The following is a 21,629-nucleotide window of genomic DNA, read 5'->3' as shown; positions in this document are numbered from 1 at the left end:
GTAAACATCAGACATTTTAAATCAGTACTCCAAGTACAAACATGAATTAATAAGGTCATTAATGTTGTTTTAGAGGTAAATAATTAGATACAAAGCTTAGCATTTTTTATTGATTTTATTCAGATGCTACCTCTGGTTTTGACATTTATTTCCAAGTTAAATTTAGAAGATTTAGGTTAACTTTGCTATTATTATGATTGGGAATTAAATAGGAAGTAATTGTAAGTTCATTATGAATCTAAATGCTGGATTAAAATATGGAGGCCAGAAGCTAATCACGGTTGCTGCTGATTACCAAAATCAGACATGTAAACTGAGAGTTTCCACCTAGCTTAACTGCAACTGATCTTGGTGTATCGCCCATTGCCACAGCTATTTCAATAACTTTGGTGGGATCCAAGTCAGATTCCTAGTCTGTCTGCTGAAGGCCAGAGGATGTCTGCAAGAGCAGAGTGGAGATTGTGACAAAGGGCTGAATTTTACATGTCCCACCCTGGCAACGGCATCAGATGCCACTGTGCAGGCACTGATGCCATTTCTAAAGGGCATCGAGCCTTACATTACAATATGAATTTTAAAGATACAGTGCTTTTAAAAAATGAAGTAAATTTATCCTGACCCTTTCCTACACCACCCCCGCCCCCCGCCGAAAAAAACATGGAAATAAAAACTTGCCCTCTCCCGCGCCCCCCCCCCACCAAAACACTTACCTTGTGCTCCCGACCTTGCACCCCCCACCCCCAAAGTTTATCAACTTCAAATTCACCCCTTCCCACCATCCCCTAGACCAATTAGATTACTCTTATCGCCACTCTCCCCCCTCCCGCACAGAGAAACTTACCTGCTCCCCCCTCCCCACCAGTGTTCCACCTTGAATCAGTTCAGCCACTCATTTTCCACCCCATCCAATTTGCACCAATAGCACAGCCCACCAACTGATGCCAGCCCCTATTTCAAATCTGTCTTTAGATTTGACAACTTTTGTCAAGTCCAAAACCAGATGGGGCAGGAGGGAAGAGACAAGGCGAAGGATCATGCTTGAATTATGATGTTTAGTTTGCAACTGATGAAAATTGATTTTAAAAGATTCACAACCATTGACCTCATTTTGTAAACATTAAAAATCAAACCATTGGCCTCCAGTTTTCATTTTAGACAATCACAACGGCCCACTCAAAAACTGGTTGGATTGCCAGCTTACCTGACTTGTTCTCAATTGATAATATTCATCCATCTTGACATTAGAATAGTCTTGTAAAGAAAGTTAAGGTGGTCTTAAAGAGTCAAAATTTAAGGGGAGTAAACATTGAGTAATTGGAGACATGACATATGTTAAGTGCAGCATGCTTGGGAGGAACAAATGACTTTGAACCTATGGTTCGCAAAATTCACAACCAATGGAAGTTTCCTTGTGATTGTTATGATTAGTCAACAACTCCATTACCATTGCATCATACAACTACCAGGACGGTAGAAGGCGAACTAGGTGGACCTTGGTCTTTTTTCATCCAGCAATTCCTATTGACATGGCTGTTCAATCTGTACTCATAACACCTTAATTGTACTTTAGTGTTTTCCTCAGCAGTTATGTTCCAGTTGAGCTGTTACGAATAGACTGGTTTCTGCAGATTATTCCCAATTGCATCTGAGAGTGTTTTGATTTAAAAAAAATCAAACTAGCTACTCTTAACAGCAACAATGCAGATATTTCTTAGGAAGAAAACTTGTATTCATACAGCGCCTTTCATTTTCTCAGGAAGTCTCATAGTGCTTCACAGTCACTGAAATACTTTTGAAGTGTAGTCACTTATAGGAAAATTAATACACAGTATACTTCCTTTCTTACAAGCATTTCCAGAGGCTGGTTAAAAATGCACCTTGTGTAGGGAAGGATTTATTTCACAAGAAACAACAACTGACTGTAAGTAATTATCCTGCTGAAATTGTCAGTAACTTTACTTACCCATAGTTTAAACTCATTTGGGCTACAGCTCAAAGAACTGGATCAGTAAACAAAATGAAAAGAGATGCTAAACAAATTAAGGGTGATTTAAAAAAAAAATTAAATTAGGTTTACAAGCTAGTCCATTCACCACAGAATACTCAGCTTCTGGCCTGTTCTTTTGGCCAAAGTATTTATGTAGCTGGTCCAGTTAAGTTTTTGTTCAATGGTGACTCTCAGGATGTTGGTGGGGGATTCAATGATGGTAATGCCATTGAATGTCAAGGGGAGGTGGGTAGACTGTCTCTTGTTGGAGATAGTCATTGCCTGGCACTTGTATGACTTAAATGTAACTTGCCGCTTATCAGCCCAAGCCTGAATGTTGTTCAGGTCTTGCTGCAAGTAGGCACAGACTGCTTCATTATGTGAGGAGTTGCGAATGGAAGGGAGCACTGTACAATCATCAGTAAACATGCCCACTTCTGACCTTATCATGAAGGGAAGGTCATTGATGAAGCAGCTGAAGATGGTTGCGCTGCGGACACTACCCTGAGGAACTCCTGCAGTCATGTCCTGCAGCTGAGATGATTGGCCTCCAACAATCACAGTATTATTCCTTTGTGTTAGTTATAACTCCAACCAGTGGAGAGCAATAAGTAGAATGAAAACTGTTAGTTTCCATGCTGATATTGTGTGGTATCTTGCAAAACTTATTGCATGACTAATTCCACAATCCAGTTCACTCTGATTGAAACCTGCATGACAGAACATACACCCTTACATTGTGTGCAAGTAATGCTAGTTCCTGCAAAATGGCATGAGATAAATCCCAGTACTTCTATGCAATAATACTTCTTCACCACCCAACAATTCTCCTGGCTTTTCCAAAGACACGGACTCACAGAATCACAGAATTGTTACAGCGCAGAAGGAGGCCATTTGGCCCTTTGTGTCTGCACTGGCTCTCCAAATGAGCAATTCATCTAATGCCATTTCCCCACCTTCTCTCCGTAACCCTGCACATTCGTCCTTTACAGATAACAGTCTAATTCCCTTTTGAATCCTCAATTGAACCTGCCTCCACCACACTCTCAGGCAGTGCATTACAGATCCTAACCACTCGCTGTGTGAAGAAGTTTGTCCTCATGTTGCTTTTGCTTCTTTTAATAATTACTTTAAGTCTGCGCCCTCTCGTTCTCAATCCTTTCGTGAGTGGGAACAGTTTCTCCCTATCCACTCTGTCCAGACCCATCATGATTTTGAATACCTTGATCAAATCTCCTCTCAGCTTTCTCTTCTCCAATGAAATCAGTCCCACTTCTCGAATCTATCTTCTTACCTGAAGTTCCTCATCCCTGGAACCATTCTCATGAATCTTTTCTGTACTCTCTCCAATGCCCTCACATATTTCCTAAAGTGCGGTGCCTGAACTGGATGCAATGCTCCAGCTGAGGCTGAACTAGTGTCTAATATAAGTTCAACATAACTTCTTTGCTCTTGTATTTTATGCCCTTATTAATAAGGCCCAGGATACTGAATGCTTTATTAACCACTCTCTCAACCTGTCCTTCCACCTTCAATGATTTATGCACATATACACCCAGGTCCCTCTGCTCTTGCATCCCCTTTAGAATTGTACCCTTTATTTTATATTGTCTCTCCATGTTCTTCCTATCAAAATGAATCACTTCACATTTCTCTGCATTGAACTTCATCTGCCACTTATCCACCCATTCCACCAACTTGTCTATGTCCTTTTGAAATTCGACACTATCCTCCTCACAGTTCACAATTGTTCCAAGTTTTGTATCATCCACAAATTTTGAAATTGTGCCCGGTACACCAAGGTCTAGGTCATTAATATATATCAGGAAGAGCAAAGGTCCCAACATTGACCCTGGAGAACTCCACTACAAACCTTCCTCCAACCTGAAGAACATCCATTAAAGACTACTTTCTGTTTCCTGTCACTCAGCCAATTTGTATCCATGTTGCTGCTGTCCGTTTTATTCCATGAGCTATAACTTTGCTCACAGGTCTGCTCTGCAGAATTGTATCAAATGCCTTTTGAAAGTCCATGTACACCACATCAGTAGCATTGCCCTCATCAACCCTCTCTGTTACCTCTTTAAAAAAACTCCTACAAGTTCGTTAAACATGATTTTTCCCTAAACAAATCCATGCTGGCTTTCCTTAATTAACCTGCATTTACCCATGTGACTCTTAATTTGGTCCTGAATTATTGGGCTGGATTTTACCGAGCCCCCGATCAGGCTCTGTGGTGAGTGCACTGGAAGATGGTTCCAGCAGAGGCTTGCCATGAAGGCCAAAGCTGGGAGGACCTGGCCCAATCCTCCCGACGGCAGTACAGCTCCGTGGCAGCCCCCCACCACTAGGTTGCGGGAACTAAATCTAACTATTTTAATCAAGGAGATGAATAAATTGAAATAGACTTACCAACAATCTTCTGGGCCTGCTGCAATCTTCGGAGCGGCGGCCAGCACTCCCACACCTTCAATTCCCCATCTGGGGAAAGCAGGCGTGACACTGGTGGGGAGGGGGGAGTAGTTAAGATTTTTTACTGCGGTGGGGAGGGAACGGGGTCAAATAAACATCATCAATGTAGGGGATGGTGGAAAGGGGTAAGCTTTAAACTTTGTACTGTCTAGGGGGCAAGGTCAGAATTCAAAGGTAAGTGTTTTGGGGAAAAGGGCAAATACTGTAATTTTTATTGAGGGGTGTTGGAAAGGGGCATTGCAATTTTATTCATTAGATTTTGGGGGAAATACCACTTTAAAAATTTAAATATTCCAGCAGGGCTGGCTGCCCTTTAAAAATGGCAAATATAAAAATACAGGCAGCTGATGTCATTGGGGGTGTGGAACAGCTCGCCCCCTCCATGTGATTGGGGGTGCTCAGGCTGCCCCAGCTATTTAAATGAGCTGCCGCGCAGCAGATCGCGGTAGCTCTGTGGCCTGCAGCCCACGTGTACGCGCCGCTATTTTGTGAGCCCACCACCGCTCTCGGCGGAGGGCTTTTAAAATCCAGCCCATTGTTTCTAGAAGTTTCCCCACCACCGAAGTAGTTGCTGGGCGTATCATTACATCCTTTTTTGAAAAAGGGTGTAACATTTGCAATTCTCCAGACCTCTGGCACCACCCTGAGTCTAAGGAAGACTGGAAATTTATGGCCAATGCTTCCGCAATTTCCAATCTCAATTTCCTCAGTATCCTTGGATGCATCTCATCTGGCCCTGGTATTTTATCAACTTTAAATATTGACAGCCTATCTAATATCTACTCCTGATGAATTTTAATTCCTTCTAGTGAATTAATTACCTCCTTTTTCACTGTGGCCTGGGTAGCATCTTCTTCCTTGGTAAAGACAAGTGCAAAGTATACAGTTAATACCTCAGCTATTCCCCTGGCTCCATGTGTAAATCCCCCTTTTGGTCTCGAATCAGCACTACTCCACCTTTTACTATCCTTTTACTCTTTATATACCATTTAGAAGACTTTGGGATTCCCTTTTATGTTAGCTGCCAATCTGTTTTCATACTCTCTCTTTGCTTCTCTTATTTGCCTTTTAGCTTCCCTTCTGAACCTTCTATATACAGCCTGGTTCTCCATTGTAATATCTACCTGCCATCTGTCATAACCACACCTTTTCAGCTTCACCTTCATCTCTATCTCTTTTGTCATCCAGGGAGCTGTGGATTTATTTGCCCTGCCTTTCCCCTTCAAGAAAATACAACTTGATTGTGCCCGAACTATCTCTTTTTTGAAGGTAGTCCATTGTTCAGTTACTGTTTTTCCTGCCAACCTTTGATTCCAATTTATTCGGCCCAGATCCATTCTAACCCCATTGAAGTTGGCTTTCCCCCATTTAATTATTCTTACTCTATATTGTTCTATGTTCTTTTCCATAAACAACCTAAATCTTATGATGCAATGATCATTGTCCCCTAAACGTTCTCCTACTGATATTTGATCCATTTGGCCCAGCACATTCCCAAGAATCAGGTCCAGCAGTGCCTCCCCTCTCGTTGGAAACATATTGCTGTAGAAAATTTTCCTGATCACACTCTAGAAATTCTTGCCCCTCTCTGCCCTTTACATTACTACTATCCTAGTCTATATTTGGATAATTAAAGTCCCCCATTGTAACTACTCAATAATTCTTGCATCTCTCTGTAATTTCCTTGCAAATTTGATCCTCTCCATCCTTTCCACCAGTTGGCAGCCTATCGACTACACCAAGCAATTGCACCTTTTTTGTTCTTTAGCTCTAGCCAAATAGATTCCATCCTTGACCCCTCAGGTATATCCTTTCGCTCCAGCACTGGAATACTCTCCTTAATCAATACCGCAACTCCTCCCCCATTTCTTCCTTTTCTGTCTTTCCTGAACACCTTGTATCCAGGAATATTTAACACCCAATCCTGCCCTCCTTTGTGCCAGGTCTCTGATATCAGCACAACATCAGATTTCCACTTGTCAATCTGCACCTGTAATTCACCAATCTTATTAACATCTCTCTGCACATTAACTTTATTACTTTCTCCCTTTCTCTGATCCTACCTAATAACTTACTATTCCCTACTCTAATGCTATCTGTCTCTCCCAGTATTCTGTGCACCGTGGTATTCCTCTCTGATATTTCCTCCTGGTTTCCACACCCCTGTCAAGTTAGTTTAAAACCTTCCCAAATAGCGCTAGCAAATTGCGCCACAAGTAAATTTGTTCCAGCTCTGTTCAGGTGCAACCTGTCCAGCCTGTACAGGTCCCACCTTCTTCAGAACTGGCCCAGTGTCCCAGAAACTCTGGTAGTGCAGAATTCCATTGGTTTCAGCTGCACACTGGTACTTCCTCCAAATGGTCATTCAGATATTGAGCTTTGCTTGGTTGCTCACACAGGGAACATATGGATTGTTAGGTGAGTGGGGGCAGGATGGCACCAGATAGCAATCTTGAGACTCGGCTGATCTTCCTCACTCCTAATTTGGGATCACTAAGGCCAATCTAGTGTCTTTTCTTTAATTAACTATAACGAGACACTGGGTTGCTCCAGTGTTATCTAACAGAAAATAAGTTAACAAAAGGTAGCCCCTTTTAGAGAGCAGAACTAATAGAAACTAATAGGGCTGCACAGTGGCCTAGTGGTTAGCACTGCAGCCTCACAGCTCCAGTGACCCGGGTTCAATTCTGGGTACTGCCTGTGTGGAGTTTGCAAGTTCTCCCTGTGTCTGCGTGGGTTTTCTCCGGGTGCTCCGGTTTCCTCCCACAAGCCAAAAGACTTGCAGGTTGGTAGGTAAATTGGCCATTATAAATTGCCCCTAGTATAGGTAGGGAAATATAGGGACAGGTGGGGATGTGGTAGGAATATGGGATTAGTGTAGGATTAGTATAAATGGGTGTTTGATGGTTGGCACAGACTCGGTGGGCTGAAGGGCCTGTTTCAGTGCTGTATCTCTAAGACATAAAAACTAAAACTTAAACAAAAGCAAACCAATGCAGAATTTGGATAATAATATTACTACACCATCCACCAAGCACACCAGCTGCTCCCAACAATCTATTGCCTTACCTCTGCCTCAGCTGAAATCAACTAACTCAACTCAGGGGAAAGACCTAACTGATCTTTTTTTTTAATTCATTCATGGGATGTGGGCATCACTGGCCAGGCCAGCATTTATTGCCCATCCCTAATTGCCCTTGAGAAGGTGGTGGTGAGCTGCCTTCTTGAACCGCTGCAGTCCATTTGGGGTAGGTATAACACAGTGCTGTTAGGAAGGGAGTTCCAGGATTTTGACCCAGCGACAGTGAAGGAACCGTGACAGAATGCTTCACTGCGAAATTCAGCAGAAGTGTTTTCAACAAACAATATGAGAAAATATGAACGCACCGGCATCAGAGAGTAAGAAAAACAGGATGATACTACTTCATATAGGTCAGTAAAGTCCTGCGTTCGATCCCCAATCTTCTCTTCCAGGGCACCAGTTGGACCATTATGGTTAGAAGAGGTAGTGGGGAGGAGGCAGGGTGTCTCCTAATGAGTCTTTTGGGGGTAGGGTGGGGTGGGGGGTGGGGCGAACCTGATCATAACCTTGGCACTAATACCACTTTAAATTGCAGCTCAGACTGCTAAATTAAAGCCCTGTCTTTGGTGATAGTGGTGCAATATCAACAAAATGCTCTACAGACCTAGCAAGTTCAACAAGCTGCTATTTTTACTGGCATCACAAAGGACTAGTTGGAATTAAAGAAAAGAAAGGCTTGCACTTATATCGCACCTTTCACAACCACCAGATGTCTCAGAGCACTTCATAGCCAATTAGTTACTTTTTGACGTTTAGTCGCTGTTGTAATGTAGGAAATGCAGCAGCTGGTTTGCACACAGCAAGATCTCCCATCAGCAATGTGATAATTTGTTTTTGTGATGTTGCTAAATATTGGCCAGGATACCAGGGATTACTCCCCTGCTCTTTTTTGAAATAGTGCCAAGGGATCTTTCACATCCACTCGAGCAAGCTTCTTATCTAAAAAACAGCACCTTTGACACTGCAGCACTCACTCAGGACTGAACTGGGAGTATCAGCTTTGATTTTTGTGCTCAAACCTGAGTGGGACTTGAACTTGGAACCTTATGCCTCAAAGAGACACAGCAGACATGGAGCAATGAAACACCCCCACTGGGAAGTTCACACAGCTGCCCATGCACCATCATTGCTGTGCAATCCTCCATATATCCACCCCTGTAAATGGGTTGGATTTAACAGGCACTTTCACCAGCCACTTCAGCATGTTCCAGAAGTCTTTCTACTTGCAAAACATCTGCAAAGTGAAGGGTGCACTTCTAGGGTCATGGTGCATTTACACATCAAGTTCAGTGTCAGCGAGAAATTCTGCTCACTGAGGCTGAGCCTGTAGAGTGTAAATCAGGTCTCAAGGCACAGGATAACTTCGAAGTGAAGTGTAGTGAAATTCTGTTCACCAGGTCAACTGCTTTATTCTGATGGTATTGTGCGGTGAGTGCTCCCTTAATAATAACAATATTTTCTCATATTGTTATCTCCATGTTCCCATCTCTCTATGCCACTCGAAAAGTTTACTGTTTGGATGATAGTTCAAGGCTGTGCATGTACTGGGGACAACTGATACCTGTAAATAAATTGTGAGGTGCTAACCTGACCAAGAGGTTCAGAGGAGCTCATAAAGTGCAGGAGAAGAACACAAGCTGTTTGAGTTTGTTATCTGAACTCAGAGATTAGATTACTGTCTGAAATTCACTTACAGTATTTGTCATGGTTGATAGCATTTGCCACTGCTGTAGTCTGCTTATTTGATGTTGAGGTTTTTCTATCTTATTTGAAGATGACAGCACCGCATTACACAGAGCAGAGTTGAAGATGCAGGGCATGAAGGCACATCGGATCACAGTAATGTTATAGATTCTCCCCTCTCGATCATGTGTAAAAAATATATATAAAACTGGTACCTTTACTTACCTGATATATAATACAGACAATACAGTTTGCCTCAATAGTGTTACATCATGCTGTGAGTGACATAATCAGCTGGCTCAGATAAACTATCTAAACCAGACATCAATGTTGCACCAGCAAGTTAAACCACTCAAATCCCAAGATGATGTCAGGGAGAGAGTTAACAGAATCAGTATGGTGGGTTATAAGGATGTTGCATGTGATGGGTCGATGCCCCAAGCCAGCAACTGAGCACATGAACTGAGCTGGCACTTCAATAGTGTGTGTTTGGATGCTCCATTTTTCAGAATGGAGGCCACAGGTCAGGTGGAGATAAAAGACCCTGTGGCATTGTTCAAAGAGTAGCTGTGAGTTCTCCTGGTGCTGGTCAACATCATGATTAACTAGTCATTCATCTCATGACCATGAAAACTGTTGGATTGTCAAGAAACCCAACTGGGAAGGGAACCTGCCACACCTACCTGGTCTTTGCCTACATATCATTCCAACAGAATTTGGCTTACTCTTAATGATCCTTGAAGTGATTTTGAAAGTCACTCAGTTGTAAAAAGAATTGACCTGTCTTGGGGAACTAAGGATGGACAATAAATACTGCCTTGCCAGTATTAGCCACAGCCCAAGAACAATATTTTTTTGAATGCTGTTGTGGGATCATGCTGAGCACAAATTGACTGCCATGTTTGCCAAGTATCACCAGTGATTATGCTTCCTAAAGTAATTAATTAGTTATGAAATCATTTGGGACATCTTGAAGAGATGATAAAATGCTATATGAGTGTAAGTTCTTTCTTTCATGCACAGTGGTGGTGAATCTTCATGATTTCCCAATGATCGGTGAATTCACAAATCTACTACTGCCTTAGAATAGGCACCAGCTTGCATAATTTTATATAAATATACAGTACTGGTTCTCCATTTCTGTTAGCTCACAAAGATGGTCAAAGGTTTTTCATAGACTTCATAGAATTTTACAGCAAACTCGGAGGCCATTTGGCCCATTGTGCCTTTGCTGGCTCTTTGAAAGAGCTATCCAAATCGTTCCATTCTCAGCTCCTCCCCTGCAGCCCTGTAATTTTTCCTTTTTAAATGTATATTGACTTCCTGTTTGAAAGTGAATTATGAAGTGATATTGAAATGTCTTCCACCACCCTTTCAGACAACTCACTGTCTTAAAAAAAATACTTCCTCCTCATCTTCCCACAAACCACCCCCCCCCCCCCACTCCCAACCACACACCTCCTCCACCCCCCCCCCCCCCCCTGCTCTCATACTGGCTTTTTTTTACTATTACTTTAAATCTTGTAGAAAGTTGACTTGTGACTTTATGTCTCTGATTGTGGATCTTCCCTGACGTCTGGTGAAGGTAAAATGCCAATTACTGGCCTGCACCTGGAGACTGAAAGGTTACTTTTCATGTCCAGAATCACAATGGTAGACAAGATGGCAGTGGTAGTATCAGCCATCAATCACCTGACTCAAAAGGTTGAAGGCTCAAGACCCACTTCAAACAAAAACTTGAGCTCAAAAATCTAGGCTGGCACTCCAGAGCAGTACTGAGGGAATACTGCATTGTCAGAGATGCTGCCTTTCAGATGAAATGCTGAACCAACACCCTGTCTTCCCTCTCAGGTGGATGTAAAAGATCCCATAGTGCTATTTCAAAGAATAGCAGGGGAGGAATCCTGGCCAATATTTATCCCTCAATTAAAATTGCTAAAACAGATTATCTGGTCATTGTCATATTGCTGTTTGTGGGAGCTTGCTGTGTGCAAATTGGTTACCACATTTCTTACAATGCGTTATAGTTTAGAGATACAGGCCCTTCAGCCCACCGAGTCCGTGCTGAACCATCAACCCCCCCTAATATACTAATCCTACACGAACCCCATATTCCTACCACATCCCCACCTGTCTCTATATTTCCCTACCACCTACCTATACTAGGGGCAATTTATAATGGCCAATTTACCTACCAACCTGCAAGTCTTTTGGCTTGTGGGAGGAAACCCGAGCACCCGGAGAAAACCCACACAGACACATGGAGAACTTTCAAACTCCACACAGGCAGTACCCAGAATTGAACCCAGGACGCTAGAGCTGTGAGGCTGCGGTGCTAACCACTGCACCACTGATCAAGGATGTAGGAATGCACTGTCTTTCTCTAGTTCCACCTCTCCATGGGTCATAACAGATATTTAAATGTTTTACCCAGTTACCGATACAGCCAATTATATACCTTTTCTATTTTAGTTTCAGAATAAAATCCACCAACCAGGTTTCTTTAATAAACAACAAAATCATTAAATTATTATTAAAAAAACTTGTTCAATAAGGATACAAAGCTTGTTAACACACAGGTTGAAATATGAAAGTTTCCTTCGAAACTAACCCTAACAAACATGCACACACACCAGTTAAAGAAAAAAATAAAGAAGTTTTCTCTTCAGAGATCTCTTTACAAAAGAGACCAGAAAAATACTTTGGCCAAATACTTATTAATTCTTGAAGGGAAAACAGACAAGATATACGAAGTTCTCCACTGGCCCTTTTAGTCTGTTGTCCAGATACTCATAGATAGCTGTCACTGGGATCTTTTCAGAGCAGTTGTCTTTAGGCTACGTCGAGGATTAGTCTGCAGGCTTTTCAGGAAAAATGCAGCATCAATTTCTCCAGTCCACACACTGGATTCTCAGGGTTTCTCAAAGAGTTGGAAAATGATGAGTTGGTGGCCTCTCTCTTAACAGGCTTACTCCCAACTGACTCAAAACAACATCCAAAATGAAACCACCATAAATCTTGACATGTCACTTCTCCGTAAACAACTCCGCTAGTCAGAAGGCTCCTGCTGTTTACTTAGCATGAGACGTGTGATTCCAGTAAGTGTGTTTTTAAACATAGTCCCCAAGTCCTTCCGGTGACTTTTAAAAAAAAAAACTAAGTCCAGCATCTATGGAATCATTTCAGTCTTTCAAATGAAACAATTTCCACAATTTTTAAACACGAGTCCTCAAAAATATTTAATATTTTCATAACAATTGCAACAGTGACTACACTTCAAAAGTACTTCAGTGGCTGTAAAGTACTTGAAGTGCTCAGGTTGTGAAAGTTTTATATAAGTACACGTCTTTCTTTCTAACATGTATATTCCTTCATTGACATTATGGCATGGATTCAGTATCAGTAGAGGTGATTTTCCTCGTCTGTCTGTATGTTCCCTGATGACAGAGAAAGATCTATGCAGGGCACCAATTCCACAAACATTGAGATTTAAAATGGTGGCAATGGCTTTAGTTTGGCTTGGAGAAGCTTGGCACAGTCCCCTGACTCTGCTGCAATAACGCTACCATCACTACCTTGAATGTATAGGAATGGGATATGAGAAGAGAGAGGGTGTCAATGGGGAGAGTGTGAGAAAGAGAATATGGAAAGTTTCTGGCAATCACCCGTTTCTGAGGACACTGAAACATCTTGGAGAACGCACTATGATATAGTCTGATAAGAATTTTAAAAATCATCAGTTTAGCTACAAGTTTTGATGATCAATTTGGTGTGCTGAAGATTAAAGGGCATGTTGTCTGCCTGTACACCCAAGTATTTACAGAATTAATTTTTTGTCAAGGTTAAAGCCAATATGTCAATTGCTGAGGAGATTTCTTTGGCAGGATGTGAGGATGAACAGAATAAATTGATTCAGTTTTGTTTGAAGTGAGATGACTATTATCAGGGAATTATTTTCAACCTAGCCCCCTGGTAGGTATGTGATGGGATTGGGTCGGCCACTTGTTTTACACCCTACATGATTTTAATTTCCACCAACTTTAAATGGAGGGTAAAATTGCCTGGGGTGTAAAATGGACAGCTGACCCAAACCACCCATTTTGTGTCCGCGGGTTAGATTATAAATATCCCTCTCCCCCCACCCCCATCTCAGCCTCTGAATAACTGACTTTGCATCTTCAATATCTTCTCAACAGTCAGTGGATTTGTCGTTTAGCATTGCGTTCTCAGCATACAAAGAGATCCTTCCATTCTTTATTCCCTTTCAAAAATGAAAGTGGTATAGATTAAAATTTAAATTTAAAAGCATGATGAGACTTTTCAGGTAAACAGGCATTGTACAGCATGATTTTGTGCTGATAGTCACATATCCTGTTCACATATCCTTATTAGTTCACATGGAGCACAGCACAGTTGTCTGAACGGGGGGAGTTGAATAGACACTCAGATGAATTCAGTGATCCTCTGGACTCTGGAAAAGCTGTCAATTCTGTAGAGATGAGCTTCCATATTCATGCCATTGCTAAGAACATCTGTTTCCACCTCCGTAACATTGTCTGACTCCACCCTTGCCTCAGCACATCTGCTGCTGAAAGCCTCATCCATGCCATTATTACCTTTAGTTCTGACTATTCCAGTGCAGTCCTTGCCAGCCTTCCATATGCCACCCTTCAGAAACTTGAGGTCATCCAAAACTCTGCTGCCCGTGTCCTAACTCACACCAAGTGCCCTTCACCATCATCCCTGTATCCACTGACCTACATTAGTTCCTGGTTGAACAATGCTTTATTCTTAAAATTATCATCCTCATTTTCAAACCCCTTCATGGTTGTACCTCTTCCTGCCTCTGTAACGTCCTCCAGCCCTACAGCCCACCCAACATCTCTGCGTTCCTCCAGTTCTGGCCTTTTTAGCATCCCTGAGTTAAACCCCTCCAGCACTGGCGGCTGTGCTTTCAGCTGCTGAGGCCCTAAGCACTGGAATTTCCTCCCTAAACCTCTCTGCCTCTCTACCTCACTGTCCTCCTCTAAGATTTTCCTAGAAACCTACCTCTTTGATCAAGATTTTTATCATCTGCCTGGATAGCTCCTTATGTGCCTCAGTGTCAATATTTGTTTGCTAATGCTCCTGTGGAACACCTTAGGATGTTTTAAGTTAAAGACGCTATATAAATGCAAATTGTTGTTGTTATAGAATGATGTTGCTGTCCCACCCTATGCTGCCAGTCAGTGGTGAAAGTAATGCTTACCATCCTAATTTATTGCCCATTCCTAGATGTCCTGAGTAGGTGGTGGTGATGGGCTTTCTCCTTGAACTGTTGCAGCCCTTGTTCTGTCAAAGCCTCCCTTCTAGGCCACAGCCTCTTTCAGCACGTCTCTACTGTGCCTTGTCTGGGAGACACAGTGTGCAGCCGAATGGTGGGAGTTAAGCCATGCTGCAACTGCCAACTGACATCTCAGGTAGCAACTTCCTGTTTTTCTGATCCTCTTCTGCCAGTCCAGTGCTACTGTTGCACTGTATGCAATCACTGCAGTGAGGAAAAATGTAGAATATGGAAAGGAAACATAAATCAACCTACTTTTAAATGAACACTGCAGATTTCTTAATCTCATCTGTGCTTTAGCCATGTCAGTTGTGGCTCAGTTGGTAGCACTGTTGCCTGTAAGTCTGAAGGTTGTAGGTACAAGTCCCACTCCTGGATCTGGAACACAAAATATAAGCTGACACTCTAGTACAATACTGAGGAAGTGCTGCGCTGTCGGATGTCCAGTCTTTCAGATGCAATGTTAAACTGAGAACCTGTCTGCCCTCTCAGGTGGATGTAAAAGATGCCATGCCACTATTTTGAAGAAAAGCATGGGAGTTATCCCCACTGTCCTGACTAATGTTTATCCCTCAATCAACATCACTAAAACAGATTATCTGGTCATTATCACATTGATATTTGTGAGAGCTTGCTGTGCATAAATTGGCTGCTACGTTTCCTACATTACAACAATGACTACACTTAAAAAATACTTTATTGGCTGTAAAGCACTTTGGGAAATCCTGTGATCATGAAAGCCGCCATATAGATGCCAGTTTTAAAAATTCGTTTTGATACCTATTCCATCGAGGCAAGTTAGTCGCAGACATCACTGCGACAATGTGAGTCAGTGTCATATCTTACTCTTTAATTGCCTTACCACAAAATTTGAGTGTGTTAGCACTTGCACACCATCTCAAACCCCAACTGCTTCCCCAGTGTTGGAAAAAGTACATTTAGTGAATTCTGTACCACACTCCTGACATTGCTATCACCTGATGCTCAATTGTAAAGCATCATACTGACAGCAATTTCCAATATTTGGTCTTGTTACTTATGACAGTGTTGAATGAGCACATTCTCTGTAAGTGCAGGGAAGAAAGTAAAGAAGAGAAACCCTTACTTCTTATCCCTGTCCATCATCAAAAACCTTTAATTGAATACAAAGAGTTCCAATAGACTCTATCCCACACCTGCCTAGATTTAAATAGAAAGGACGGAGTTGTAAATTGCCATCTCCGTTGCACTATTGTCACAGTGAATTAACAATACATCCACTCAGTGCTGTCAGTCAAACAGTGCCCAGCGAATGGAGTGAAACACCCTGCATGTTTCCTACAGCAATTAGGTTCTGGGAGTCAATTTAGCATTTTGTGTAAAAAAAAGCTGCAAATCAGACAAAAAGGAGATAAATGATTCAAAAATTGTATACGATTCCAAATGTGGCTGCATTCAGATTCTATAATACAAATAGCTGAGACACAAAGTGCTTTGAGTATTCTTTCCTGTATTCATCTTTTAAAATTTCAGTTTATTGTTACATAATCCACGTAAGAGGAGTTATTGTTGGACATTTATAAACCTTGAGTTGCAACAGCTATAGTGAGAGCAGTTTTGCAGAGAAGGTAGAGATAGATGCATTTGGACTGAATTAGGAGTCTGAAATGCCAGAGAGTGGTTAGCATGTGAAACTCACTGTGATATGAAGTAGTTGAGAAAAATAGCATAGATGCACTTAAGAAGAAGCTAGATAAGTACATGAGGGAGAAAGGGACAGAGGATATGCTGATGGGGTTAGATGAAGTAGAGTGGGAGAAGGCTAGTGTGGAACATAAAGAATGGCATAGACCAGTTGGCCTGTTTCTGTGCTGTAAATTCAATGTAATGAATTTGGTGATTCTGATTAAATTGCAGTACTCCTGTTTACAGCAATAGGTTCAGGCACATCGTCCAGTCTCTATTCTCTTCTTTTCCCCCCTATACCCTTCTCACCTCCACACACACTTTCTTGGCTCAGAACAAGGTCTCACACAGTCCTCCACAAATCATTCAAGTAGTTTCTTGCCAGCAATTCAACTCTTACAATTAGAACTTTTTGGGTCAGTTTTTGTGCTTGTCACTGGGGAAGAGCAATAAATTGGCTACCCATCGTTTACTTCCAATAGCAAGAATTAGATGCAGAGTAAAGTTCTATCAGAAAAAAGCAAGAGAAACAACCATACAAGCCATGGCCTGTGAGATCATACCCATTCTCAATCTCGTGGTGGATACGTAGTTCATTGTAGGCAAGGTCCTTTTCTACTACTAAGCGGCTTGGTGACATTATTTGTCACAAATGAAGCCATGTTTCCCACGCCATAGTGCTCCATCTGTGATACTCCTTACTGTTTTCTTGAATGATGTCTCCCACTTGTTAAGAGCCCAAGATGCATAGGTTTGCTTTGGGAAGCTGCCAAGTTGTGCACAAAACAATTTTCCATAGGTCAGGAGAAAAGATTTCTTTAGAGATGAGAGTAATTCCACATACTGGATAGGCCAAGTGAATGAAAAAATATCAGTTTTGAGCTGCATTTTTATAAATACAGTAACACAATTAAGCAAATGTTGTTCATATCAGGGAGACAGTGAAGTAAGTAGTAAAACAAGAAGAAGTGCTGGAAATACTGCAGGTTTGGCCCCATCTGTAGAGAGAGAAACAAAGTTATCATTTCACTAGAACTGGCAAAGGTTAGAAATGTAATAGGTTTTAAGCAAATAAAGCAGGGGTGGGGGGAAAAGAGAACAAATAGAACAGAGGGCCGGAGAGATTAACTGACAAGGAGGTCATGGGGCAAAGGCAAAGAGAATGTGCTAATGGTGGGTGAAAGAGAAAGCATTAGTGCAGAGAAAGTGTTAAATGACAGAATAATGAACAGGCCCAGCCAAAAGCACAAACATGGAAAAAAACAGTGGGCAAGCACATGGTAAAAAAAAATGATGAAACAAACTAAAATAAAATAAAAATAAAAAAGGGCCCGTCATGCTTTGAAATTATTGAACTCAATATTCAGTCTGGTAAGCTGTAGCGTGTCTGATCGGTAAGTGAGATGCTGTTCCTCGAGCTTGCGTTGATGTTCACTGGAACACTGCAGCAAGCCCAGGACAAAGATGTGGGCATGAGAGCAGTGGGGGGGTGTGTTAAAATGACAAGCAACAGGAAGCTCGGGGTCATGTCTTTGGACTGAGCGAAGGTGTTCCGCAACGCGGTCACCCAGTCTGCATTGGTCTCCCGAGTGCAGAGGAAACTGCATTGTGAGCAGCGAATACAGTACACTAAATTGAAAGAAGTACAAGTAAATCACTGCTTCAACTGAAAGGAGTGTTTGGAGTCTTGGATAGTGAGGAGAGAGGAGGTAAAAGGACAGGTATTACACTTCCTGCGATTGCAGGGGAAGGTGCCATGGGAAGGGGACGAGGTGTTGGGAGTATTGGAGGAATGGACCAGGGTGTTGCGGAGGGAATGATCCCTTCGGAATGCTGACAGTGGAGGGGAAGGGAAGATGCGTTTGGTGATGGCATCACGCTGGAGGTTGCGAAAATGGCAAAGGATCATCCTTCATTCGGCCCGTTGTGTCTGTGCCGGCTCTCTGCAAGTGCAACTCACTTCGTTCCATTCCCCCACCTTTTCCCCATAACCCTGCAATTTTTTTCTCTTCAGATAATTATCCAGTTCTCTTTTGAAGGCCACAATTGAATCTGCCTCCACCACACTCTCAGGCAATGCATTCCAGATCCTAACCATTCGCTACGTAAAAAGATTTTCCTCTTGTCGCTGTTGCTACTATCGTAATCACCTTAAATCAGTGTCCTTTGATTTTGGATCCTTCAGCCAATGGGAACAGTTTCTCCACATCTACTCTGTCCAGACCCCTCATTATTTTGAACTCCTCTATCAAATCTCCTCTTAACCTTCTCTTCTCTAAGGAGAACTGACCCAGCTTCTCCAACCTATCCACATAACTGAAGTTCCTTATCCCTGGAACCATTCTCGTGAATCTTTTCTGTCTTAACCTCCTTCCAAAAGTGTGGTGCCTAGAACTGGACACACTACTCAAGTTAAGGCTGAACCAGTGTTTTGTACAGGTTTGTCACAACTTCTTTGTTTTTCTACTCTATGCCCCTATTTATAAAGTGCAAGGTATGTTTTATTAACTACTTTCTCAAACTGCCCTGCAATCTTCAATGATTTGTGCATATCCTGCTCTGCTCCTGCATCCCCTTTAGAATTGTACCCTTTAATTTTCATTGTCTCTCCTCATTCTTCCTACAAAAATGAATCACTGAACTGGATTAAATTTCATCATCCACATGTCCACCCATTCCACCAATCTGTCTATGTCCTCTTGAAGTTGATTGCTATCCTCCTCACAGTTTACAGTACTTCCAAGTTTTGTGTCATTCACAAATTTTGAAATTGTGTGCTGTACTCCCAAGTCTAGGTTACTAATATATATCAAGAAAAGCAGGGGTCCCCTGACTCCTGGCGAATCACACTATATACCTTCCTCCAGTCCGAAAAACAATCATTCACAACCACTCTCTGTTTCCTGTCACTCAGCCAATTATGGGAGTCCCGCCTCCAGCAAAAAATCCAGACCCTAATTTCAAGACTACAGTCAGTACGCTGAGGGAAAAAATATAGATTAAAAAATATCAAGAAATATTTTGAATAGTTATGTTTGCTCTGTTTATTGTCCCCCTTCCAAGACATTTACAAGTGACTAAATTATAGCTAATAAATCTGAATCACAGTAATTAAATCTAGTGCAACTAATATGAATGGATGTGGGGCAAATTTGAATGTGAGCCAATGAGTTGCATGTGTGTCACATAAAGTTATTTATTGTGGATGCGATGCCAAAGGCTTGATTGACCGGAACTGGGTACTGGATGTTACATTTTTCTAACAGATAAATATACATATATACTCTGGATTTTTAATTTATGCAATTTGTTTACTGAAAAAAAGAGTCAAGTGGTTAAAGCTTTTCATCTTGCACTCATCAGGGCAGATGCAAGAATGCCAGATTTCAAAGGGAGAAAGATATATAATACATGAGAAAAGGGTGAGAATCACAACCAATATTAGACATTGTATTCTGCATTGGACAGCACTTACCAAACAATCCCGATTGTACTAAGAATTACACTAACAACCAATTTAAGATGATCTGTTGGGCTCTCAATGTGGCTCACTTATGCTTGCTGGAAGCTACATATATTCATATGTATGCCCCTATCCTCTCCAGACAAAAGGAACATGTCCAGGTGTTGCTCTTTCTTTGAATTAAACAAAGTATTGGGACAATAGTTCCTTGGTGCATTTTCCATGGCAACACCTCGAGCAGAGTCGACTTGCCAATCAATCAGCACCATTTTCCTATACAGTATAAATTGTTGCTCCCTTTGAAATTTGGCATTCTTGTGTCTGTCCTGATGAGTGCAAGACAAAAAGCTTCAACAGTGTGTCTCTTTTTTCAGCAATACTCAAGTTCTGTACTAGCAAGTGACAATTTATTTTGTGTTCCAAAGACACAAAGGGAACAGCAGTGATGAGATTTCAGAGGCTGTCCGCTCACTTTATCTCCCAGTGCTTCTCAACTGTAGGATCCTGATTCATAGTGCTGACAGACCTTGTGCCCTTTCTTCCAACTCAGTTCTGACAGATTCCAGGAATTCCACAGTTTTAGCCAAACTTCAGGTTCCTCTTCCACATGTATGTAAGGATCATGGAGTCTAAAAAAAATACGAATACATTGAGTTCCTGGACAAAAGAAATAATAATAAAATCATAATCACCGATTTACATTTTTTTAATTGAAAAGCAGACAAGGGTATGGAACTTGATTCTGAAAATACCAGTAAAAATAGAAGAATGTCAGGTAATTAATGTGAAATTTCATTTATTAGCTCACTGTAAATCTTTGAAACTTTGGTATTTCTTTGTGTGTTAGGTGACACAACCCTCCCTTGAAAACAACATAACTCCCACTCACCGGGAGCAAGATCCCGGGGCAATCCACTAGTAATGTAATAAAAGCACACATATTATTGTCCATTGTGTCACTTCCTACGACACACGTTCTATCATCCTAGAGAGTAGTTAGCATGTGGAACTTGTTACCGCATGAAGTGGTTGGGGCGAACAGCGTAGATGCATTTAAGGGGAAGCTAGGTTAGTACATGAGAGAGAAAGGAATAGAAATATATGCGAGTAGGGTTAGATCAAGTCGGGTGGGAGGAGGCTCGTGCAGAGCATAAACACCTGCATAGACCAGTTGGGCCAAATGTCCCGTTTCTGTGCTGTAAATTCTCTATAATACTATGAATGTTTCTTCTCATAGGTAAGCTACTTGTCATTCATTTACTGGTATACAAATTGTTTCATTTTCACAGTAGTGCATAAAAGAGTCACCACCCAAAACGGTAACCAGTCTTTTCTCTCAGATGCTGACAGAGCTGCTCTGAATTGACAGCATTTTCTGTTCTTATTCAGATTTTCATGCTTGCAGTTTTCCTCTTCATTGTTTATTTACTGTTTCTACCTCCCCTTACAGATTCAGCCCTTATGAATGGTATGATGCTCATCCATGTAACCCTGGATCTGATGTTGTGGAAAACAACTTCACCCTATTGAATAGCTTTTGGTTTGGAGTAGGAGCTCTCATGCAGCAAGGTGAGTTATTTTTTCACTGATTGCTTCTTCCTTTCTCTCTGTCTCCTGGAATGAGAGGGACTCCCATTGGTCCATGAGCTGCATCTGCTTCTTATGTGCCAGGATTTAAAGCAAAGCAGCTCAAAGCTAAGTAGAAAGTGTTCCATAATGTTGAAGGGCCCAAGGTCTGGCACTTTCAGCTAATGAATCAGGCTCTTGGCCAACAAAGCAAATGCTACTGGTAACCAGGGTATCACAACATCACACAACTGAACAGTGATGAACACTCACACCAGCGGATCTTGTACCAGTGCACATGGAGCATTAAATCTCTGCTTTATGTAAGAACTTACGAGAGCATGGAAAAAGAATAGGTACTTCACCTCATCAAACTCAATCCTTGCAC

At 41.8% G+C, this 21,629-nt stretch overlaps 1 protein-coding gene across 1 annotated transcript in view; it reads left to right on the top strand.

The window, feature by feature from the left end:
• Positions 1-21,629, top strand: part of grik3 (glutamate ionotropic receptor kainate type subunit 3) — a 561,495-nt gene that overhangs the window by 419,447 nt on the left and 120,419 nt on the right. Inside the window, exon 12 of the mRNA XM_068011169.1 lies at positions 21,126-21,244. Coding sequence (XP_067867270.1) covers positions 21,126-21,244 — 119 coding nt within the window. The remainder of the gene's footprint in view (positions 1-21,125; positions 21,245-21,629) is intronic.

This window comes from Heterodontus francisci, chromosome 31, assembly GCF_036365525.1.
Source record: "Heterodontus francisci isolate sHetFra1 chromosome 31, sHetFra1.hap1, whole genome shotgun sequence".
Classification (NCBI taxonomy): Eukaryota; Metazoa; Chordata; class Chondrichthyes; order Heterodontiformes; family Heterodontidae; genus Heterodontus; species Heterodontus francisci.
Note: the sequence above shows the minus strand (reverse complement) of the source record. Positions and strands in the feature narration are given on the sequence as shown.